The sequence below is a fragment of the Tetrao urogallus genome (genome assembly GCF_951394365.1).
Source record: "Tetrao urogallus genome assembly, chromosome: 6".
Taxonomy (NCBI): Eukaryota; Metazoa; Chordata; class Aves; order Galliformes; family Phasianidae; genus Tetrao; species Tetrao urogallus.
Genome location: NC_136819.1, coordinates 8,949,410 through 8,975,459, shown reverse-complemented (window position 1 = coordinate 8,975,459; position 26,050 = coordinate 8,949,410). Strand labels below are relative to the sequence as shown.

At 40.2% G+C, this 26,050-nt stretch overlaps 1 protein-coding gene across 1 annotated transcript; it reads right to left on the bottom strand.

Moving 5' to 3' along the window:
- EIF4G2 (eukaryotic translation initiation factor 4 gamma 2) lies at positions 1 to 25,904 on the bottom strand (the record flags this gene model as incomplete). Its single annotated transcript, XM_079537074.1, has 24 exons — positions 1 to 320; positions 532 to 653; positions 786 to 997; positions 1,400 to 1,604; positions 1,778 to 2,036; positions 2,329 to 2,544; positions 2,621 to 2,725; positions 2,982 to 3,107; positions 3,927 to 4,040; positions 4,536 to 4,696; positions 4,792 to 4,933; positions 5,170 to 5,268; positions 5,376 to 5,459; positions 5,765 to 5,875; positions 6,277 to 6,428; positions 6,536 to 6,602; positions 6,693 to 6,824; positions 7,473 to 7,575; positions 7,982 to 8,107; positions 8,520 to 8,585; positions 8,784 to 8,848; positions 10,451 to 10,609; positions 22,581 to 22,668; positions 25,807 to 25,904. 24 exons carry the CDS (start codon positions 25,902 to 25,904, stop codon positions 255 to 257), a joined length of 3,078 nt encoding a protein of 1,025 aa, XP_079393200.1. The 3' UTR covers positions 1 to 254.
- Between the last annotated feature and the right edge of the window lie 146 nt (positions 25,905 to 26,050).

The following is a 26,050-nucleotide window of genomic DNA, read 5'->3' as shown; positions in this document are numbered from 1 at the left end:
CGAGAACTTATGATGTAATTATTGCATGCTGCTAATACACTGTTATCTAAACATTAAAGATACTCTAAAATATTTTTATTGTAGACTATTAAGACATACTACAAAAACCTTTTGCAGAAGATATCCTACTGACACACATCTGCATTAAATATTGTGAAACATTACAGCGGAATGAATTTTCGCAGTGGTTAGGTCAAATGCAGTTACATCATAGCAACAGTATGTTTGCACAATTTAAGGCTTTGGCTGGTTCTTTAGTCAGCTTCTTCTTCAGATTCTTCTTCTTCAGCAGTTTCCAGCCAGGTTAGCCACTGGTTTACCTGCAGTTACATAAAACTGGTTTAAGCAACAGGAATTATTTACCCACATCTGCAGAACACTTTTTCCCAAACTCGTTCCAAGCGTTTTCGCTGTACTCTACACTCATTTCATCTCCCCTCGTTCCTCCCTAGTGGATAACTCCTTGTGTTTCTCCAAGTAATCCCTTCTCTGTTGGAGCATGACAAGAGACAGAGCCATTATCAAGTTTACCTGGAATAAAGCTTTGCCTTTTCCTGGAAACTCTTGAGTAATATCTTCTTTCCATGCCAAAAAGGCTTCTTCTTCAATGATCTCCATATCATAGAAATGAACAAAGAAGCGCAGTAACATGCCTTTGAAAGGAAGCACACAATTAAAACTCTTAGCTTTATAAGCTTCCAAACAGGTTATCTGACTGAAGAGATACAGTGAACCTCAAATTCATACACAAGCAAGTTGAGGTTGGGGTAAGATTACACACATACCTTTTGGAAAGTTACTGTTGTAGCAGTGCACCTGGAGCGCATATAAAGCACTCACTTGCAGATCAACATGGTCATGGAGGAACTTCTGCATTACTGGCTTGAAGGAAAGAAGCAGTTGTTTTTCCTGCTCTAGTTGCTCTTTTGATGGAGCAGACGAAGAATCTGATTCGTCACTAGGTGGGTTTACTTCACTTGAAATATACTGCAAGAAACTGGACCAGAGACAGAAAGGTTAGTTCTGTGAACTCCAAGTCACAGCAACGAGATCTTATGGTCTACAATTATTGAGTTGTCCACTCACTAATTTAAGTGCACATTAAGGTGCATGCGTTATACATTACTGTTCACTACAAAATCCTACTTATGCAAGTTAAGGCTCTGAAACATTCTTTGAACAGAGCTATTAGTTCTATGTTTCTCATCCCAAAGTAAAACACAACTGATGCAAACAGATACTGGACACTGAAAGAGAGCAAGTCCAGCTAAAACAACTTTCATCCGTACCTTAGCATGTACCATCTTATGCAAAGGTACATGCCAGTCTCCACATAGTTAAGTATCTACTGGTTGCATGACAAGGCACGTGCCTGAATCACCACAAGAAACCACCTCACCTGGTCATCAATATATTCACAAATCCTTTATCTACATGAAGCTTGGGTGAAATGTTATCTTTAATCCATTTATAGATGGCTTGTGGGGATGGATCCGATTTTATTTGCTTTAGCAGTTCCTTCTCCAGTTTCAGAAGTGGGAATAAGAAGCTAAGCCCTTTCCCTTCTAAGATCTCCAGCATGCGGTCCTTGTTCTGATCAATTTCTGAAAAGCAAGGAAGACACACTGAAGAGCTGGTACTCACTGACACCTATTAGAAGTCATGATCCTTAGTGAGGATGGTACAACTGACCTCACTGAAGTAACTATATTAACTGGTTTTTGTGTGTTTTGTACCATCTCATGTACTAATATGAAATATCTGAACAGACTCTTACCTGGTAACATTTTCTGCATATTCACTTTGCTTTGTTGGAACAATTCTGTTAGCCATTCACGATCTTGCAACTTAGCTAACTGCTGAAGGCAAAGCAGGAACAGAGGGAAATGGGTGCCACTTTCCAGTGGTTGAGCCAGTTCGGAAATGCTCACCAGTTCTGAAATAATGGCACGGGCTGCAAACTGTGCTAAGTAAGATTTCACCAACGGGATGTCCACCTCCAGTTTGGGGCACTGGTCCAATACATTCAGGAATGCCTACAAAACAGCAATAAGATGAGACACTGAGATTTTGTTCTTGCATACAGTAATACAGTCAACTAAATAAAAGCCTTTTTTTTTTTTAAATCTCCCACTGAATCACTTGCCTAGAGCTTTCCTGCCACCAAAAAAATCCCAAACCTACATTTCTTCCCTCATCACTTACTACGTTCTCTCACAAGTGTGTACTTCTACCTCCTCACATCAACAAGACAAAATAAGATTTGCTGTCTGTATCCAAACTAGACATCACCAACAGCCAAGCACAAGGACTATCAGACTGCAGTACCTGCATGAAGTTGTCACTTGTGGCTATTCCCTCCTGTTTGAGTAAGCTGATCAAAGTACTTGCTTTCTCTTTGTCTTCATCTGATCGATCGAGGGACTGACTGATTACTTTGCTCAGCATCTCAGGAATGAAGTGTTTTGGAGCTCTCATTTCTCTCACAGCGTTGACAGCATCATTAGCATTGCCATTATTCAGATAATCAGTCACAACAGCTTCCTAGTGAGAGAGCGGATGGTTAAACTTGCATTTTTAGAAGCATTTTTGAAGAAGCACTGCAATATAGTTAACGTACCGTTTGTTTAAGTAGCTCTTCTTTAGAAGGAGGTGGCTTCTTGGTGGTCTTTGCAGGCTTTTCTTGTATAAGTGGTGGATTTGTTTTAAGACCAAGTTGAGGAGGCTGAAAGACAGTACCAGAAGTTACTCCTCTGAAGTACGTTTACCTACAGTGCTGTTTTCAAACTTTTATCAACTTCCAGTATTTACTAAGCAGGCTAAAGTCAAATTACATCCTCAGATATGCTTTCATATCTTCTGCTATGTGCTACAAAAAAAACCAACTTTCCCTCTCTTACTAGAACAGTCTGAAGTCCCACATGCAAGAATTCAGCACAAAGAAAACTTGGTCAACAGCACACAGTAACTTTGATATTTACCTGTCCCAAAGGTGGCGTCTGAGTGCGTGGTGGTTGAGCACTGGGAGGAATCATAGTTATCTGGGGCTGAAGCTTTGGCACTTGGTTTTTATTCATTAGAAAAGCCTGAGCAGGTCTCAGGCTTATCTGTAAATAATCAGAAAAACCTCAAACTATTTCAATTACTTTGACCACAATGACACAGAAATGGACTTGCACCAACCCATCCCACATAAACTTTAACTTTCAGTTCCTACAGTGTAAAAAGTCAGATTAAGTATTGCAAAAAATGCAATACCCAAAAGCATGCCCCCAAAAGCATGACTCAATAAATCACAGCTTGCTGAAAGTTACTGGTTTTTAGTAACATTGTACCAAGATCTGGAATTGCTCCTTTCAGATGCAGTATGTTAAGAGACCTAAGAAGATACTTAGCATGCTTGCGGACAGGATTTCCAACTATGATGAAACTTCACCGACTGCTCAGAAGGACACTTTTTTTTTTTTCCTCTAAATAATACTGCAGTTTACTTTGTGCTTGACACTTTGCCTATCACCTAGTTCAGGAAGAAAAAAAAAAAAAAATAATAGCCTGGTCCAGCACTTCTAGATTCTTTGAGTATTCTTCTAGGGCTTCTAGATTTTTTGAGTACTAGGATCTTCTAGAGTTTCCATTAAAACGTGCCGTTATCAATGCACGGAACTGATGTCAGAGTAGTGCTCTTGGGGATGTGTGGGAAGGGAAGGAAGGAACATCACAAGAAATTGCCCTCATATCTCAGTCTTGCTCACAGGACGCTGGATACCCTAGGGAAAGTGAGGAATAAGGTGAAAGAGGAAGGGGCAAAGTAGGAGGAGGAAGAAAGTAGGAAGAGATCCAGCATAAGTCCTCATAATAACGCGTCTTGCTATAATCACTGGGCAATATTGAGTACAGGCTTTAAGTAATGTAGGCATGTAATATACCTCATCTGCATTAAGCTGTCCTTTCTTAGAAAACCGAGGTGGCATATCCTTCGACTGTCCTTGTTGCTGGGATAAGAGTCCCTGATTCTGGTTATGGTAGAGCTGGCTTTGCCCCTATTTCAGAAAGGGAGATATAGAGAAAGTGCAGATGATGGAGTGGCGTACATCATATGGTAAGTAGTACCAGAGGGACCAGAAGAAAAAAAGATTCTATTTGTGAGGAAGGGAAAAAGAAGGAGCAGGGGTGGTGGGAGAGCAGCACCTATTCCTAAAAAAAAAAAAAAAAAAAATAAAATAAAATAAAAAAAAAAAACAAACAAACAAACCCAAAACAGGCCTATCTTTCAAATAAAAAAAATGCGCCATTCTGACCCACCAAAGCCACATGCACCTTTCCCTGCAGTAAAAACAAAACAAACAAAAAAACAAGTGTATTCCTTATCTTTTCCATCATTTTAAGAGACTATTTAGAAAGTTTTTTTGCCAACCGAGCACGAGCTCTAATCAGAATCAAACCTGAGAAAGCCTTCCAACACATATATACTATAATCCATAACATATGTATCTGTAGAAGAGCTTCTAACCATGCTCGAGCCATCTTTTCCTTACCTGACTTTTCAGAAAAGATTTGCCTAGTTCTCCAAACTGGGGTTGAGCAGAAGGCATGAGGTGACCCCCATGGCCATTGAAAAGTTGGTTTGAACGATGGCGTCCCATAGTGGGTGAAAATCTATCCTGAATAACTCCTGGACCAGTACCAATTCCACTACCTACATTATCAGAAAACAGAAGGCAATATGTTATCTCGTTGTATTTAACACAGTACAGCTGCAATCATCACATCAGCCTCACAGTTTCGGCATACCTGGCATTTGTCCAAACATATCAGCAAGCCCTCCGAGTGGGTCCCTGTCAAGTTTCATCCTGGGTGGCATAAAGGGTCCCTCCAGAAAGAAGTCGCTTCTCATCACTTGAGACATAGGAGCAGGAATAAAAACTCCTAGATCCTTTAAAAGAGGAATTACCATTCTGGTTATTTTATAATAATGGTCCTTAATCAAGTTTTTAAACTAAGTTTTTTAAACTACGAGTCTACATGCTTTCAACCCTCATCAACACCTCACTGCCACACTATCAGATAGGCTTATACATACAGAAGATGAGCTTTGTGACTAAAGAGTGTAAGGATTCCCGTCAGCATTTAATCAGAAGGGAAGCACAAGACTTAATATCAAATACTTACTTTTACCGCATCTTGACGGATTTGATTGATAGTCTTTGGTCCATTGTCAAGAAAAGCTTTGCGAGGAACCCAGTTGTGTTCTCTCAACTCCACAGTATCCTTGGAACGTAAATAAGGAAGGAGTGAAGTCAACTTTGTGTGTGTGTGGGGGGGGGAGAAAGGAGGGGAACAAAACAAAACAGTAGTAGACTATTTCAGTACCGTACCTGCAGCAGGAAACGAATCCTTGCTGGCAATTCCTTACTTGACATCAAGGAGCGCATACGGGCAAAGTACTGATCCATTAAGGACTGAGAGAACAAAAGTGATGATACAAATCAGTATCAACGTGTGTTTAAGAAGCATTTAGAAAATGACATTCTCACTTATAGGACTAGTAATAACTGCGTCTTCTGGGAAGACCTTGAAAGCCACCTGAAAGACTGCCTCCTTCCACTATCAAGAGCTTTTATTATGAGCAATAGTCGGCACTCTTGCTCCACGCAATATTAGATTTTGTTTTGTTCTTTTTAGTAGAAGCACAGAATGGGTGAAGTTTCAGAGTTTTAGGCATGGATTTTAAGCTACTTCTGAAGATCACAGCAGATGCACATACCTTGGCTTTTGCATGGTCTAATCTAGGTCCCACTGTCCTCATTATCTGACAGAGGCACTCCAAATCCTCCCCCATATCTTTGAGTTGGACTCTCTTCTTCTTTTCCAAAAGCTGAAATATTAGAAGCAGAATAGTTCTTTCAGCATAATACAGATAATTTCTAACAACAGTGTACAGCACGACATGCAGAAATATATCACATTATTAATAACTGCTAACTGAAGCACTTATTACTCATTTAAGCTCTTGCTATGTATGTACTTTGAACTATCTGTGGTAATTGCGTCTAGGCCAGACTACATCTTTACTTTGAGATAATTCCCACAGCTTTAAATGAAACCAGTTTTCTTTTTAATCAGACCACACAACTATTCATTTCAAACAGTGATATTTCTACTTGACAGGAAACATTTTTACAGTCAAGAACTCCTAAAACTTCATGAACACTTTTTTTTTTTTTTAGTTTAGAAATACTTGTTCGTTCTTAGCCCACACCTAATCCATATACTCACTGTTTTGATGCACTTATGAAGGATAGATTCATGAATAAGGTCAAGCTTGCCAAGTTCTCCAATGAATTTGATGTTCCCCAGCATCTTGATCTTGGCAATGGCTCTCTGTTCCTCCTCCTCAGGGAGGAGGGGACCATCATGCTTATCATAGACTGAAAAACAAAAAATCCTGTTAAACGTGGCTGTGGGAATAAAAAAAAAAAGTAGTAAATTCTGTATTAAATTCTGTATTGAAATTAAATTAAATTTCAAAACTTACTATCAACATTTCTGGTTCTGTTTTCAAATTCATCTTGAAGTTTAGATATTAGGAGGCGTCTGAATGTCTACAAAAAAAAAAAAAAGGAAGTTGTTACAAATTCAACACATAACTGCACGCATTACCAAAATTTACCATTCTGCAGTGAAATACTCACTGTGCTTTGCTTCTGTCCTGGATGACTCTCTGCAGATGGGCCATCAAAATTGGGTGCATCTTCTGCCAGTCGCAGACATAGTTGAGCATACAGTGAGCTATACTTGGGCTCTTCAAGGGCTTTGTCTACGATCTAAAACGAGTTATTTTCAGTAAGATAGCTTGTGGTAGGATGCATATGTATTAAGAAATACAAGACTACCATTCTACATGATTTAGAACATCTATTCCTTGCCACTACATGACATAAAATCCACTATTACTGTTTGTTTAACACATGGTGCTTAATACTGATGCAAAACAGATACTATGCTACTCAAAAAGCTTCCATAATTCCAAACTAACGAAAGGGACAAATCTGAATTTCCTCATCAGAACGCTAAAGCCCATTTCAGATTTAAGAATCATTTGTTGGTTGCATCTAGTACACCAAAGACTACCTGTGGTAGTTCTTCTCAGACAGTAAAGGCTTGTGGAGCAGTGGGATGCGAAGAAGTAGGTGTAGGGAGGTGTGGGACAGAGTGAACACTGGTAACTAACATCTCAAATTTAATTCTACAGGGTTAAATCTACTCTCTCTCCAGCATATCCCTTTCATACAAAAAGGGACAACACTCCTTTACGCCAGGGTTAGTAATAAACACCAGATAAACCACATTACTTCTCTCTCTAATCAGTAACAACCAACCTTTTTATACTTATGATGCAAAGAAGTAGTAGATTAAAAATGAACAAGAAATCCCCCCCAACAAAAACAACCCACAAACCACCACCAGCTTACCAGCAGTATGACCCCTTTAAGGATGAGCTTAGACTCTACACCCACATTGAGGAGCTCAAGGCATAGCTTGTCGAACTTTTCAGGAGTAAGCTTATTTAGTATGCTAAAGAGGAACAAGCAGAACAAAAAAATTCAGATTACAAATCTTGTAAGCTTCTTGAGTAATTTTAGATTTAAGTTTACCTTTACTAGTTAGTCTTTAAGGCAGAAAATGAAAATCCAATTTTCAAGTCAGATCAGATTTTTATTTATTATGTAACTTTTAGAATGAAAAGCCTGACTACCAGTATTAACTCTTTCAGAAAGCTTGCTTCTCAGCAAGTTTGCTTCTTTGCCGCAGCAAACACTTGCTGTATGCCTCATTTGTTTCTGCCTCATTCCTTCTAAACAAACCTCCTCACTACCCTAAGGAACCCAAGAAGTACGCGTATCTTCCTCTTCTGCAGGCTCATTTAATCAAAATATTGCTAAACATAATAACATGGAAAAGCACCGTCTGGAAAACTTACCCTCTTACTTTCCTGAAGATTGCATCATGTCGTTCTTTGTCATTTGCGGAGTCGTCATCTCGTCTAGTGCTTCGTGAAGGAATCCATTTCTGAGCGTTTTGCCCTGGGGTTTTCCCCAGGAACTCGCTGTAGAATTTTGAAGAACAATTTCAAGAACCGTCTTTCCAGCATTATTTTACACAAACTAATACTATGTTTAATTTTGCTGGAAGCATATGCTTATCCTACCAGCATGACAGTACCTGCAAATAGTCATTAAACAATTTTAAAATCAAGTAAGACCACTCTCAACACTAAAACCCTTCCTCTAAACCTTTTACATGAAAAGCACAGAAGTGCTCTGTCCTCCTCACATGACACGAGGCACAATTCTAATACGTTATATACTACCCTGCCACAGATAATGGACATTAACACATCACAAACTCTATAATACTTCTTGTATAAATTTGAAGGTAGACTACTTCCAACTCTATTCACCATCACACATCCCATACCTTTGAAGTAAGATGCTAATCCAAGGAATATGATGACATACCTGTTGCTGGCAGTCTTGGGATAGTGCTGAGGTGCACCCCTACCACCTCCTCCGCCTGAAGAAGCACTGTTAAAACACAATCACGTAGTTTGCCTGAATTCAAAACACCATTATTTTCAGTGACACTTTGGCATTACTGAAGTGACTTGGGAAACTAGTAACTCAGGAACTAGTATTACTAGTACCTTGGGAAAACATTATTAATTCCCCCCCAAAGGACTGGTACACTGCCACACGTTCAGTCAACCAAACCAGCACCAGTACCTGAAACGAGAAGCACCCCCTTCTGCAATCGCACTCTCCACTTTGGCGGCTTGACAACGAAGAATCTTCAAAAGAATAAAATTAAATTGACGGGGTGGGGAAAAACAAAACCTAGAAAGACAAATCGAGCGTTCATATTATAGGTGTTTTTACTAGCAACCATCGTATCTCGCAACACCTCCCACCCCAGGAAGCCTAGTCCCGTCACCGCAGCCACATTTCCAGCAGTGCTGTGACAAGAATCACAGACGGTGAGAAAGCAAATGCTCCAACAAGGGCTCCAAGATCACCCAAAACAGCAAAAAGGCCATCTTCCGCGTCTAAATCCACACGGCCAATAAAGCTACTGAAAAGGAAAAAAAACCGCTGCTCTCTACCTCAAGTCTAATCTGAAAGACAATCGGGAAAATATTCCCTAACAGAAAGATGATGCACTTACTTAGGGATCAAAGCAAGAGCGCGTGAAAAATAACGCAGTCTACCGCAGATCGGGCGAGGCAGCGCAGCACGAGGCCGCACACCCGTCCCCGTACTGCCCGCACCGCCATCCCGGCCCGGCGGGCGGAGCGCGGGCCGCCAACATGGCCGCCGCCGCCGCCGAACAAAAGGGCTGCGGGGGCGGCGCGGCGCGAGGGCGCCCCCCGGCGGAGGCGGACGCCGCCCTGCCGCATGGAGCCGCGCTCCGGCCGCGCCGCCCTTCCCCCACCGCGCCGGGCGCCGCCCGCTTCCAGGCTGAGGCGCCGCCAGGGCCCGGCCGCCTCTTTGTTCTCCGGCACGGACGGGAAAACGGAGAGCGGCCGGCTTCTCCTGCAAGTCTGCCCCGGCCCGGCTCAGCAAAGGCTCCTCGGAGCCAGCTCGCCCTCCCACGAGAAGCGGAGAAAAAAAAAATTAAACGGAAAAAAAGCAGAAATAGCGAAGAAATCCACGCAGAAGCCGCAAATCTGCCTCCGTGCTCCCTCCTCCAGCCCCAGGAGGACCAACAACTCTCCGCCCCACCCCAGCACCGCACATCCCCAGGAGCAGCCCCAGCCCCGCCGTCTCCTCGCCATCGGCCGCTCCGAGCCCCAACGGTGCCGAGCTACGAACCGGCGCCGCCCGCTCCAGCCTCCAGCACTGCGGAAAAGCGGCTCTGATCTCAAAACGGATCCGCTCGGCTTCTCTACCCCACCCGGCGGCGTCCGCCCAGCGCCTCCGCCTCTCCGCTCAGTACCCGCGGTGCGGGCAGCGAGAGCCGCCACCGGCTCCGGCCGCCATTTTGTGCGAGAGAAAGCGAGAAGAAGCCGACGAGAAAATGGCGGCCACTCGGCCAGCCGCCATTTTACGCGGCGGCTGCAGCGGTATCCGCTCCGTTCCAGGCCCCAACCGCTCTCCCGCCACACCCGAATTGCTCACCTTCCCTAAGGCCTTGTCCGCTTCCCCGGGTCCCGGCGTCTACCAAGGGCAGGGGAAGAGGCAAGAGAAGGGGAGGGAGGGGAAGGGAGCCGGGGACCGGGGCTGGGGAGGGGAAGGGGGGAGCGCGCGGGGCAGGGCGAGTCTCCGAGTCACTACTGCAGAAGCAGCAACCGCCCGACGCTGCCCTCCGCCACCTCCATAGAGAGCCGACTCGCCGCCGCGTCTAGCGCGCACCGAGGCAGCCCCACTAACTTTATTACGTTCACGCAACCTACCCCACCTCCCGCCAACCACCTCCAATCGCCGCGAAGGTCTCCGCCTGCCTGACCAATCACAATGCAGGAAGGGGGAGGGCTTAACGTCCAAGTGGGAGGAGGAGGGAGGAAGTTCGGTTGAGCTGTGCCATCGCCGCAGTGCAGCACCCGTATTCGCAAAAGCAGTTACGCCGCAAGAGTGGCGGTGGTGCCTTAGAGAGAAGGAAAATGTGCGCAAGTAGCGTACCTGCTTAATGGCGGCAGTTTGGCTGTCTGTCTTCTCTGCTGTTTGTTACTGTGCTGCACCCATCACTGAAATCCCAGTTCTACAGCGTGAATTCTGTCATAGTCATAGAAGGGCTAGTTTTATACACGTGTACGTAAGCTTTTTGCTTTTCACAACCGTGCGTTTCCTTCACACAAGCTGCATTTCAGATTCATGTGAGGCTGTGGTGAAACATCAGCAGACGGCTGTGGCCTGAGCTTGCAGTCAGATCCAAGAAGCAGACCTGCTATTTGAGCTCCAAAAGCCCGTCTGTGCAGATCTAATTTAGCTTTCCGGGCTTGGAAGCTGTCTGCATGTCTGTGCCTGCTTTTAGCTTTTAACTGACCTATGCATTGCAAGGCATCCTGCAGGCAGCCCCTGAACGACTAGCAGTCTCACACGTAACAAGCATTTTTACATATTTACTGTACTAAGCACGTAGTTGGTGGGGCTTTCTTGCTCCTTCCCAGTTAAACAAAACAAAGATGGCTCGGCTTTTAGCAGTAGGTGGAAGCTGGACTTACAGGGGACTGGCAAAGGCTTACCAGGAGGAGATTAGGCTTTAACCATCATAGCTACATTGTTGCTGAGGTAATAGATGCCTGCTAGCAGAGATTCAAAGTTCTTAAATGGGAAAGGGCAGAAAGCAAGGGCTGCAGAAGCCATACAACAAATCTCTGCAAATATCCAGGTGTACACCTTCCGCTTTCAGTTGGTATGACTCATGATTTAGATGACTGAGTGAAAGGGATACGTATAATAACACATGAACCACACAGACTGCATGTCCAAACATATGGTATTTCAGAACTTCCAGTTTCCCAGAGCCAGCCTCATTCCTACTGCTTTCAACACAAAGTGCCAATACGTCCCAAGACATGTAAGGCCCAAAGGGTGCAGGACTTCTCACCTTATCTAGGATGAAATTTGTTCAAGATAGGGAAACTGATCTCATGCACATAAACATTAAGAGCAGTTTACTTAGCAGATTATCTTAGGCAGAATCTTGACTAAGCTATCTGAAACTAAGTTTTCCGTACAAAGAAGTTGTATAAGGTTGAACATAACGGTGAGTGGTACTTTCCATACTAGAACTTTTATATCATTACACTTCTCTACATTTAACAGAAGTCAGATGACTGCAAAAGCTTGGACCTTGCATACGAGTCTTCAAGAATGGAACTGTTCAGAAATCCATTGAAACATATAATTCCATTTGAATTCTATATAGACAGCAAGGCATGATGTTATTCAAGTAAATATTTCTCAAAACAAAAAAGTAAAATAAAAATTACTGTAAATCTTAAAGACCAAAGTGAAAAGATTAAGTTTTCCATTGGCTGACAGAATATTCTTATGCAGTGTTTGTGGCATAACTATTCCAATGCTGCATTAGGGGAGAATACAACAACTAAAACTCATGGAGAATTTCTCTCTTAAAAAAGTAAAATAAAAAATTGGAACAGAAATCCAGCAAAGCGATAAAACAAAGTTTGTTGCATGCGTATTGACAGACTAAAACGTTGTCCCTCTAAGGCATCACCTTTTTGTTTAAAGTACACTATAAAATATTTATTAGTATAATAGCTGAAAGAAAGCAGTCATGTGCTCAGTAAGGATAACAGCAAATAATCATTGTTTTCGTAACCCTGATTTATTTATTTATTTATTTAGGCCTCGTTCCTGTATTATATTTAGATCAGCAGAATATATGCTATCCCATAAGTCATGGTGGTTTTGGTGGGTTGGAACACAAGAAATTTCTGTGCTTGGCTGCTCACAGTTTTCCCTCACATCTGTGTGCCAGCCTCCTTGACCAGCTGCACTAGCACAATTGATGAAAGCAATCAACTGTGGTACAGAGGAGAAAAAGTGCTTAGGAAATCCCTTCTATTTTATACATCTATCCTGCTTCTTACATTCCATAAACTGTTGTGGTAGGCATGACATTATTCTTGTCTGAGAATGTAACAGCCTAATTGCTCATACAGGAATTCAGTAAGAAATTTAACTTTCTTTCTTCTTCAATTTATCATTTTGACTCTAAAAAAAACCAGTAAATGGAATTCTAAAGTTATCAGATATCACCTTTCACCTATCAGTCATTTCTGCGCATTGCCTTCTTTTTTTTTTTTTGTCTATATTTTTCCCACTTTCTCACTACTGTTTTTCTCCAGCCCTTATCCTGAGCATCAGCACTGCTTTAGTTCAAAGGAACTGTTTTACAGTGGGTACAGTGGTATTTCTGGGTTGGTCCCTGCCAGTCTGAACTTGCAGAATCACTGCCACTAGTTTTGTAGGAGAGAGGACTGGTCTTTAGCGCAGTGCTGTGAGGAACCTCCTGTGCTCAGACCCTGTGATGCAGGAACAATTTGCTGCCACAGATACAGCATCTGCCTGAGAGGAAGAGGAATGTCCCTTGCTGTGCATATGGCATAGCTCAGAACAGGGAATGCCTGCTTCTTGTCTACCAAAACAACCCACACAATGTGGGAAAGCCACGTGGCAGTTCTGGGAGTTTTTCCTTACTACTGCAAAGCTGGAATTGCCATGATTTTTTCTCTGCAGTAGGTTGCACTGCAAAGATTACAGAGCTGAGCGCTGTTGGGTGGAGATTCCAGACGAAGCCGTGATGACAGGGTGCACCTCATCACTATATTAATGCTGCTGTACTGGTTGTGGATCTGGCTAGGTTGGGTTTTATGCAGAGTGCCCCATTAAGTAGTTCAGACATGTACATGACATTAACCAAATAGAGAATTACTTAGGAATAATTCACCAAAATAACGTACTAGTTTACTTCATTCTAATGTCACCAACTTAATCACCTCCTTCTTCTTAGTTTCTAAGCAGCTTTTCTATCTGCGACTTGTTGTTTCCAAAGCCAGGTACGGCTCCTGACCCATACCTGAAGCATCTAGCAACAACATTTAAATCAATTTTCCAGTGATGGAAGTTTGCCTCAAACATGACTGAACTGTAGAAAGGAGAGCAGGGAAAGCAAACAACAAATCTAGAAAACATGCTTGTATTTTTCTTTTAAACAGCTTAATTTTTCCATTTCTGCTAAAGAGGAATGTTCTCAGTAGCAAAGAAATTTATATTGCATAAATGCAGTATTACAAGAAGTGCTTGCCTTGTGTCTTGGACAAATGCTCAAATATATTGATTAAGTGCTTAGTTCATACAGCATGGATGGTATGAAAGCATTTCAGAAAGCTTAGTGGTTGTTCTTTTTTATTTAAAGAGTATTTATTGGTATCAAACTTATCATCGTCAGCAGAGGTGACCTTTAAAGAGGCTGATGCTGACTGAGGCAAGAGCTTTCTAACCCCTCTAAGCAGTGGAGGACTTCTAACTACCTGGAACGCCCATTCTCTGTTTCCCCTTTGAAAAATCCTTTGTAGTTACTTTATGAAATGCTGGTTTCTTATACCTCAATTCAGCACCCAGGATTTCCTGCTGCTCAGAACCAGTCCTTCAGATTTTTAATCAGATATATTTTAAACATTTCTACACAGCCTCTTCTTTAGGCCCTGAAGATTCACAACATTTATAACAATTCAACTGATAGTTGCAGTTTTAGAGGATTCTTATGATGGTTATTTATCAGAAACTTGTGAAGATATTTGAGGAGTCACTTTTATAGTTAGCCAGTGAAACTGCCTAGAATGCTCAGATTTCTGAGACAGTGATATTTCATCAGAGAACATTTACGCAGGCAACTAAGGAAAGGGAGGCGATGCCCCTAACAGTCTAGCTTGCTTTCACAGTTCTATTTAGAAGAGTGAGTATTCTCAGCCAGTATAACTGTATTAATATGCAGTCATCATAATTTTCATATATATATCCAGAATTGTTTGGAAAACATCCCACAAAAAATGACCATCTTCTCAGTGGGTCTAGTTCAGTGACTCATGTAAACTACAGATGTTTTACATTCTATAGCCTTTTAAAATGACAGATTTGTTCATATTCGTTAGGATCAGCTGACCAAGTGTGCCAAACAGCATTGTGCAATGCTCTGCTTCTGATATTGGCTAGCACCATATTTACAGTAAGGTAAGACAGCTTTAAAATGTACTGTTTTCATTATTTGCAAAGAAAGCTTCTCTATCTCCTACCCCTGCAATTAATGTTTAAATTACCTAGAAGCATATTTAACTGTTGTAAATTTTAGAGTTATTAGCATTCTTATGTCTAGCTAATGTTAATTTCTAACTTTGACACCTTTTAGGTACCTCTAATATGATATTTCAGTGAATTCTGTGATTTAATTGTGCAGGGTTTAAGAAGGAATAATTCTTGCATCAGTTCTAAAATGTATTGGCTTGATCATGTCTGCTTAAGTGGTTTTGTGGCAGTCTTCTTCTATATGAAATACTTATCATAATCATGAACATGTAGTGGAGCTGAATACTAATTACTCTTCCAACTAACAGAGTTGGAAGAGCATCAGAGTATCCCACTGCATTGTGTTACTCTTTTATTTATAGAAACATACTGCTTCTGAAAACAGTAGCATGGATAGGAAAACACTGTTTTTTCTTAAAATGCAGCATTTGGTATTATCAAAATAATTTGGTACTTCATTTTTCATTGCAGAAAATGCTGTGTCATGTTTTGTGTGGGGGTGTGTGGGTAGAAACCTCATAGGATATGTATATATTTTTAGTTGCTTGTAGAGTAGGGCTTTTTTGGTTACAGTTAGCTAATGCTTGCCGTTCACCTTGCTGTTCTACTGGCAGAAGTGCGGCACGTCTTGCTGCAGCATAAGGTACTACTTACATACAAGGACAACTGTTAAATGGCTGCTGTTAATATGATGTACATTAATGACAAATAATAGTATTAGTAGTCTGGTAGGTTTTCTAAAAGGCCAAATCATCTTTTATTTGGGGGTCAAAATCCACCTGAGTTAAAAAAGAAGAGAGGGAAAAGCTACTTTGCATTTTTTTGTCACCAAGAATAATACAGTGAAATCAGTCACAAATATTTGCAAATCTGATTTAACCATTTAGAAGTCAGCAAAATCTTCTCTTCCCTCTCTACTTGTTCAAAAGGTTTGATACCTTTATGAGTGTTTTATAACAAAACTGTATCTTCAAATAGGTGTAAGAAAATTAAACCCTTAGATTGTAATAGCATTTTCACTGTTTGACATGTTTCTCTTTGTTACATTCAGTCTACTTACAGTATGTTCATAGAATCATAGAATGGGCTGGGTTGAAAAGGACCACAATGATCATCTAGTTTCAATCCCCCTGCTACATGCAGGGTCATCAACCACCAGACCAGGCTGCCCAGAGCCACATCCAGCCACATTGCTTTGCGTTTCTATGGTTTACTTATATACTGGCTTTCTTCATTCCTTAGCCCACTTAAAGCAAATACTCATTGAAATTATATTATTTTGCCCTATTTTGCTGAACTGCATAAAAGAGACTTTTTCCCCTTTGTATCCAAATTGTTGCTTATACCTAGATTGGAATGAGAGAGGGCAGAAGAGAGCCAAAAGCATGCATTATCAGAACAGGGCCTGAATCAGGCCAAAACACAAAGACTTTCAGATACTAGGAGACAGATAGAGCTGGCTCTGAAGATAGCTTTTGTTAACCAGTAGGCATTTCTGTCCTCATGTGACACGAATTTATGCCATATAGCAATAATTAAGAAAGAAAATGTTCAGTGTGTTCTGTAGATTGAAAGTACTTTCCTGGGGCAATCCAAGTCATTTCAACGTCATAGGACAATTTTAGATTAACCAGCTTTGTAAATATAATGAATTTAGGAAATGAATGATAATGAACAAATGATATAAAGACCTCAGAAAAGTATATAAATAACACAATCCCATTTGCTCAGACTCTCTTGTACAATTATGAGTCAAATTGGTAGGTTTGAAAACAGATGATTATGAAAACTTGGTTCTGAGCCAACATGGCCTTGCTACCTGGCAACAGTCTCACATTCAGCTGTGGGAATAGCAAGAGTTGCTATCTTACTGTGAATGGGGAGCAATCTCACGAGGGGTTGCAAGGTGAACAGAAGAGTAAGGTGATCTGCATATGTGCTTACTGTAAGATGCTTATAATCACAAGAATCTCCAACTCGGAAATTGTTTCTGGACTTCCTTGATAAAAAATAAATTGTATTTTTTTGTTTGTTTGTTTCTTTTAAATTAAGAGCAAGAAAATACAAATAATCATAATTTCCTACTGGGTAGTTATTCTGGTTAACAAAAAAATGGTTTAATGAAATAATTTAAATCCTAAAAGGTTTTTGGATACACATTACATAAATCACAAGCTCAGAACTCAAGTCACATCAACAATGAATCCACGTTAACGTAAATGCCCACAGATCCTTGCTACTTTCAAATGTACACAGTTGGATTAATGAACTGAGATGATAGGTTGTATCACACCATTTTCTAGATATTAAGTTTCTAGGTAATTTCTAGTTTCAATATTGTTCAGAAATTGTGAGAGTTGAGCCTGCTAGGACTAAAATATCTAAGAGAGGGTCATAAACAGAACCATAGAATCACTGAGGATGGAAAAGACCTCCAAGACCATCCAGTCCAACTGTCCACCTATCATCGATATTTCCCACTGAATCATATCCCTCAGTACAACATCTAAACGTTTCTTGAACGTCTCCAGGGTCAGTGACTCCACCACCTCCCTGGGCAGCCCATTCCAGCACCAACCACACTCTTGGAGAAGTATTTCCTAACATCCAACCTGAATCACCCCAGTGCAATTTGAGGCTGTTCCTTTGTCTTATTGCTAGTTGCATAGGAGAAGAGTCAAACTCTCACCTTACTACAGCCTCCCTTCAGGCAGCTGTAGAATGTGAACCTCCTCTTCTCCAAACTGAATCCCAGCTCTCTCAGCTGGTCCTCATAAGATTTGTGCTCCAGATCCCTCACAGCTTCACTGCCCTTCTCTGGATACACTCCAGGGCTTCAATATCTGTCTTGTAGTGAGGGGCCCAAAACTGAATGCAGTATTCAAGATGCAACTTTATCAGGGCTGTGTTCAGGGGGATGATCACTTCCCTGCTCCTGCTGACAACTCTATTTCTGATACACAGGCCAGGATGCCATTGGCAGAGAATGGCCACTTGGGCACTCTGCTGGCTCTTCTTCAGCTCAACATCAACCAATACCCTCCCCCTCACCCCTCCAAAAAACCACTCTTGAGCTAATCCAAAGCTTTTATTCCATTTACTGACTCCTAGTGCTGTATTTTTAGCAAATGCAACTCTCTTTACGCCCTGAACAAGGGCAAAAAGACACAGTGTTAGTTGATGGGATGAATTTGATTCAGCATTTTTATCCATACTGTATACATTATTGACTTTCAATTGTCAAATGAAGTGGCTTCCAGAGAATTAGTGGAGAGCAGAGTGATTGCATGCTTGCTTAAAAATGAAGCTATTTCAAACATCCTAACCCTGATTTTCATCTGCTTCAGAAAAATGTCAGCTTTAATGCTGTTGTTCCATAAATGCATTGGCAGAAAGCTGGGAGTCAGTGATTAATGTTTAATGCCCATTCTGAATGAAGGAGATAGTTTGATTCTACCACCTTTGCAGATTAGAAGTAATGATGGAAAACTTCAGTAAGAGCTCAGCTTCTTACTCCTTGAAGGGGCTAAAGCATGAAAATAAACCAAAACATATACAGATGATGTCAAAATTCTTTCTGCTTGTGAGGATTTCCATCCTAAGTTAGCCTAGTAAAAGCTTTCTAGATTTCCACATGCTTTTTCTCTGCCACAATCCTGATTTTCTCAAGTAATTAATACATTCTTAGCCAGCTTGCCTGTCACCTCACTCACAGCAACTTTACTGTAAATACATCATGACTTTTAGCCAAACGGGCAGAGAATCATGGTAGCACTATAACAAATAGAAAAAGTACTGGATTAAGGATGAGTCAGCAAGAGAGCACTCTGAAAGCTGAGTCCAAATACCACGTGTTTATAGATTAATTAAAATTAGACCAGAGCTACTTTCCGCCATATATCCAAATCCACGTACTTAGAAAATGCTTTATGATAATTTAAAAAAAACAGTTTAATCTAGTTCTTTTTGATCAGTATATCTGATTAGAAATATAGTATAATTTAATAGATAACTTTAAAAGATAACTCAGATTGTGTATACCTACATAGAAAACCAAGAACAGAAGGTGTTTTTCCTCTTACACATAAATGGGCACACCTGTTTACTTTTAAGGTGAAAAAAACAGCTACATTCTGTGATACCTTGTGAAACTTTTCCTTTTTCAGTACTCCAAAGTTACACCTCACAGCAATCAAAGCTCACAATTTTAATTGAAATATGTACAGAAAAACGAACAAAAACCCAACTTGTTTTGATAACATTGCCTACCAACATTTGTGAAAGGGAGAAATGGTGCATTGCTCCCACAGAAATGGGAATGTCTTAGTCTATGTATGGTGTTCAGATCTGGGGGGAAAGTTCATTTTTTCCTTTTTTTTCAACCTTTTCCTGGCTTGCATTTTTTTTCATAAACACAAGATAAAGAGTTATTAGAAACTCTATAAGAGTTTCAGAAACGATATATTTTCTTCAGGAAGATTATGGTTAAAGGGGCCAATAGCCACTTTGCACTCCATGGTAGAATTATTAGCAGCCATGCAACACAAAAAGGAAAGGCAAAGAAAGATACCCAGAGCTATTGCATGCCATTTGATTTGATTGGAAGCAAATTTGGGGTGCATGCTCCCCTCCGCCTGTTTCTCTTTACTGTTTTAACGTGACTTGCAGAAGGTAGAAGCCAAGTAACAAAAAGCAGATTTTATCAGTAACAAATACCATCCTGCCTAAATCATAGCAAAATTGCTACAGAAGAAGATAGGCAAGTGAAAAATAAATAAACCAACAAACAAAACAAAACCAAATCTAACCATGCTCTGCTATGAAATAAACATTCCTTCCACAGGCCTTTTTCCTCTTTCATCAGAGTTGCATAGATCCTCTACGACCTTCATATCTTATCTCAAATGCAGCCTTATTTACCTATTTTGATTTTTCACCATGTGAAAGCTGGACAGGAAATTTAACTCTACTTACTGGAAACTGCGTTCTCTTCTCAATGGAAGTGAGAGCAAACATCTACAAGAAATTGTTATCCATATTCAGGCCTGCTGACAGGGCCACCTGGATCTGCAGAAGTTCTGAGGGAGATCGCTGTGTTAGAAGACCTGGTATTTGTACCACTGAAATATCAAACTTACTGGTGACTTCCTCTGTTCCAGTGGTGGAACTTTCTAGGAATCTTTGCAGTACACTCAGGCTTTGTGAGGTACAAGCCTTTATCAAGACAAAGGATATTTCAACAGAAGATGCATCCTGGTTAGTATAGTAAAGGTTGATCAGCCAGTTATCAAACTATTAGCAGTATTCTAACTATTATTTAATTGATCCATATATCTTAGGCAGAAAGAATCTAAAAGAAGATTTCTGGCTTCTTTAAAAACGCAGAGCATAACTGTGGTATTAGTGTTGCCCAGATGTGAAGTCATGTTCAGACTATTCTCTTTTTATTATACTAATGAAATTTAATGTTTGTTTTTGTAATCTCTGTAAATATTGCTAAGAAGCATTTATTGCTTTCCTTAGGGTTTGGTCAGCTAACAAGAGAAAAAAAGAAAAAACACCCCTCAAAGTCTCAGAATCAGGATTCAAATGAAGCACTTGCAGCTAGAAATTTTACTGGAGAGTAAAGCAATAAAACTAATGTCAGAAATCTCACTCCTAGCTCTCACTAGAGGCAGCTTTAAAGGTTTGGTGCTGATGTTTCAAGCTGTTCTTCTATGAGAAAAAGAAAATTGTCACTTTTGCTGTCACCTCTCAGAATTGCTGTCATTCAGCTCTTGAAGGGAAATCACTACCAATGCAACTGAAATTGTCTCACACAAAAGGCCTGAGAACATGGCTGGCTTCCTTTTGACGTCCATTGATCTGGCCTCATATGGTGCCATTTCCAGTGTGTGGTGGAATGGTGTTGTGGCTATTTATTAACAAGCGCACATCATCAAAATAGACAACAACAATAATTAACTATTTCTAAAAAATTATACTCAGATTGCTACAATGTTTATTTTTGTGTTCATGGACTGTTTTTTTTGATGTTGTTCTTTTGTTTTTTTTTTCTTTTTTTTTTTTTAAAAAGGGAGAGTCCAAAGTGCTCAACTTGCTGGAGCAGCTCCTTGCCCCATAGGCAGGATAATCCTAAGGCTTACCTGACTAATAGGACAGCAAACACAGGAAATGGGACAGATACGTTTTACTTTCAGTTAGAGACTCAGCCTCAGGTTTAAGCATGATTACACAAACAATGAGCAGACATCTCCAAAGCAGTGCCTGTAAGCACACAAAATGTGCCTGCACCAAGATGCCTTTTTTCTTACTCAGTTGAAGGAGTTACACAGACCCTGTCGTTACAAATGGTAACAATTGCTTATGACGCTATAAATCATATTTATGGTGCATTTACTTTGGTAATTTTTTATACTAGGCCAGACTAAATGATGGCTCAGGTTATATACATGATATGTACAACTTTTTTTTTTACTATCAAATTAAATTATGAAGACAATTTCTTAGGTATTTGCAGGTGTATAATTTAAATAAGATACAAGGAATAGTCACACTTGCTATGGGTAGTACAAAAATGCCAAAATATTTGCCTTTCACATTTTTCACAGTGCAGTAAGTGCAAGTTGCAAGGATCATTCGATCTTGGTTAGGAATATGAAGTATTTTGTTTTCCTGCTCTTTGTGAAGCATTAGAAAAATATCAAATTTTCAAAGCAGGATGATGTTTTATTGACAGAATATAGCAAGTAAGATATGTTGTCTTGTGCATTGACGACATGGATTTGTTTGCCAGCAGTGAGTATTGTAAGTACTATATTCATAAATATTTGTTCCTTTCCATACATCTTACAAGTTAGACAGTCTTTGTTAGGTAGTTGGCAGCAGAACTTTTAATAAATTTTCAGGCAACGATGATGTGGAGGCATGAAAGTTGGTTTTTACAGTATTACTCTCACAATAAATTAAGAGTTCAAACCAAACTTGTTACATTTCCTGGGACTTCTCAGACAAAATTCAAATTTAAAAAATGGAGTGAAGGGCAGAGCTCAAATAACAGGCACATGCGTCAGTGAAATTGATAGCTCGAGCTGTTATTTCTTATGGCAGATGAGAAAAAGTGAGAGATGGATTTTGTATTTACATGTAAGAGCAGATGCAAAGATGACCATGTTGACTCAAATGAAGAAGCTATTGGATAGGATACTGCCTCCACCATGGAAGTTTGTATTTAACCTGTCCCTTTTTGGAAAATCTTCAGTATAACTACTGATATCAGAGAATATGTAAGAAACTAGTAATAATCAACAAGAGAACATGGTCAATTCCATGTCCCTAGTACCTTAACAGTTTTTTTTTTCTTATGAGATAAAATTTTTTCTTTTTGTTAATTTTGATGAATTTCTTTAATGTCAAACTGTTCTGAGGATTTGTGAGAGGTGAGCAGAGACTGCCCTTTTTTAGTACAGTCTCAGCATTGCAGGTGTTTGCAGGAACAATGCTTTTTATCCCAGTCTTTCAATTCTTTGTTGACAGATCCCTACAAAAAACTAGCATCTTCTCAGGGATGTATGTGAACAAGTAATGTGTACCTTTAATTTTTTTCTTTTCTTTTTTTTTTTTTTTAGAACAGAGAAGAAAGGTATTTGAGTAGGTGTATAAATACTTCAGTTTCTGCTGATGAGAAAGTATTGTTCTGAAACAACCAAACAGTTTGTATCTCAGTTAATTAATACTGATTGCATTGCTTACCACAGTTCCTGTGTCCAGATCCTCACTTGCCTGCCCTTCATTTTGATCTGCCTTTTCTTCCTCGGTAATTGTGTAGTTTTTATCATTGCTGTAATAAAACTGAACACATAAAAATCAGTCATGTAAATCCCTTTTGCTTTGAGATCTTTCATATAATAAATACAATTCATGTCTTGTTTAGTTGCTCAAGGATATTTCACAATGCTGTAAAACAGACAAGGGAACTACAGTACAAAACCAAATCAGTATGTAGTCAGTCTGTGTAGCATTGTGTATAATAGAGGAAGGAAGACTAAGAAATTAAGGAATGTATTGTAGAAAAAAATAGTGTTGTGAGGTAATGACCTATTCTGCACAAACGTTGACACTGAGGATATTTTCAAGCCAAAGTACAAAGCTGTGTACAGTATCTAAAATTACTCCCACATGAAATGTGGGGATGTGGGAATGTTTAACCAGGAAATATGTGACGTGGAAGACACATACTGCTTCTGATACTGAAATCTGCTTCGTTTTTTTCCTTGCATAGAACTGCATTGTGGAGCATAAACAAGCCTTTGGATTTTACTAGGAATGTTTTGTTCAGCTTAATCCCTATTTAGAGAGGGAAAAGCTGCCTTTGCTTTCTCTATGGTAAGAACATTTACATCAGGAGTTACGTCAGAGTTGGTACTGCGCTCTGGATTGAGACTATTTTTCTCCTTTATTTTTACTTCCTTGTGTAGACAAACCCCAAGTGCATACGTCACACAGGAAGTCTTTGGAGATCTGTGCGTGTAACAGGAGAAGTGAGAATCATGCAAGTGTTTGGTCCCAAGCAGAATGGATATTGTTTAGCGATAGGTCCAACAGCAGCAGTTCTGGGAAATACCAATTTAAAGGTCTTTGCTGAGGAATGTTAGAAGGAAGCGCTGGAAATTACAGAAAGAGGAGCCTCTTCTCGGTTCAGGTTTGAATAATGTACAGATAGTGTGATTTAAGTCCACATTGCTTGTAGTATTGGAATGAAATCCAGGGGCCATTTTCCCCATTTTATAATAAACTCGCCTGTTTCAATTTAGGCTCTAAGGGCAAAAGATCAGTGTAAGTACTATGCCAGAGGGAAGTACTTCAGTCTATGCTGGATTTGGAATATGCTTCCTATCTTTGGCTTGTGACATTCCTGCTCTACCTCTTAAATATTGAGAGGAAAACACAAGGTAGCAAGAACTGAGAAAAAATACCTTATAAACATTTTAAAAGGCATTAGTGCAATTTAAAGCTCTTCATACCAAATAAAGCACACGTGTGGACTTCTGCCTCCACCAGCATAGTAAATGTCATCAGACTTTCTGATTCTACCACACTGTGTTTTCTGTAACACTGTGTTAACTGTAACAGCTGGATAGTGATAGGAGCAGGGGGAATGGTTCTAAACTGAGACAGGGGAGGTTTAAGTTAGATATTAGGAGGAAGTTTTTCCCTCAGAAGGTGGTGACACACTGGAACAGGTTGCCCAAGGAGGTTGTGGATGCCCCATTCCTGGAGGCATTCAAGGCCAGGCTGGATGTTGCTCTGGGCAGCCTGGTCTGGTGACCCTGCACACAGCAGGGAGGTTGAAACTAGATGATCATTGTGGTCCTTTTTAACCCAGGCCAGTCTATGATTCTCCTCCAACTAAATAAAAAAACAAACAAACAAACAACCTCATTCTCCCATTAGTTTCCAATTGCTATTGAGTGGGTTTGACAAAGTTAAACAGCAATTCAAAAACCAAATACATTAACCAACCTGAAAATAGACTCTGCTAAAAGAAGGACGATTAAAAAAATACCTGTGGAGTGAACAGACCAATGCATCCTTTGTAATTTAAACATTGTAGCTTCTTTGTATCACATATTTTCTGAATAGATTTCACTGGATACAATTGATTTTTTCCTCACCTACCACTCTCCTTTCTTAAAAAGCCTTATGTTTCTTTTTGCATGATAGATTAGATACCTTAAGTAGTTCTGTTCTATTCTCTAATCAGTATTTGTTAGCTTCCTAGAGTCAAATTTTATTGCTAGGCAACTAAACAAGAAATCACATTAAACGTTTTGCAGTATCTGTGGCTGTCTCTGTTGCTTATATACACATATAAGTTTGTCTAAGTACAAGTATAAGCTCCACATGTAAACCTTCTGCCTATATTATAGGTATTGAATTGATATGGAAACTGGGTCATTAGTAGTCACAGGAGCTCGGGAAAAAAATGCTGTTCACTTCCCCCTTTGTAGGAGTATTTGCCTTACATGCAACTAGCTTTAAGGACAACCTTACTGCTTGAAGCTACATTAGTCTTTTGAGCTCTTCAAAAACATTCATGTTTGTGTATTATTCACCTCAATGAGTATCTTTTTAAATCAAGATACTTCAGCATTTTTATAAAGATAGTGATTACTGTAGTCATCTATCTGCAAGTTCTCCAAGACAAATCAGCTGATTTGGAAAACCAGCAGAAGGGCTTCAGCAGACATTACAGAAAACAGTCGTTCCACAGTTTTAACACAGCTCAAACATTTAATATTTTTAATCAATTCACATCTGCCTTCTTAGTGCTTGGCTGCATTTCCAAAATATTTTGGCAATCTTCTAATAATGACACATCCTCAATAACATCACAATGTTATTACTAAGCATTTATTCTTTTTTCCATCTATAAGATTTCTGCAGCTAAAGTATCTCTGTTCTGAAATTGAAAAAGGACTTCTAATATCACCCACTGGTATGGCCATTAAAAAAAGCCTATATTGGTTTTTAATCATGCCATGCAGTCTAATATATTTTCGTATGCATGATATATGAGTCTGTTTTAGAATCATAGAAGAATTTAGGTTAGAGGGGTTGTTTGAAGGTCACACCTTTCAGTCCTAATCAAGGCCTGGGTAATCTCAGACATTCAGGGCCTGTTTAATTCTGAAATGCCACCACAAACTGAGTTCCCACAGCCTCTCCAGGCCTTGCTGCAGTGCTTAGCATCTTCCAGGGTGAACAATGTTTGTCCCCTGCGCACAAGGAGAGTTGTCTTTCATTCTTTCACTATGTACCTTTGGAAAGTGCCTACATCTGTGTTGTCTGTAACTACTCTGTAGGTGGTTAAAAAACAAACAAAAACTTTGGGTTCCTCATAGCTAAACAAGCCCCAGTTCTCTCAGCTTTAGCTCATGTAACGAGCTCCAGCTCCCCAGCCATCCTAATGGCCTACCTTTGGACTCCTTCTGCATCTCTCTCCTGCTGGGCACCAAAACTGGCTGCAGCAGCCTCATAAGTGCTGAGGAGGGGAATAACAGCTTTCTCTGGCATGCTGGCTTTGCTCCTGCTGATGCAGTCTGGCACGCAGTTGGCCTTCAGTCCCTCCAAGAGTTCACTGCTGACTCATATTCAACCCACCATTCTCCCCATAGTCCTGTTCAGAAGTTCATCTCCGAACAAGGGCTTTATTAAGTGTG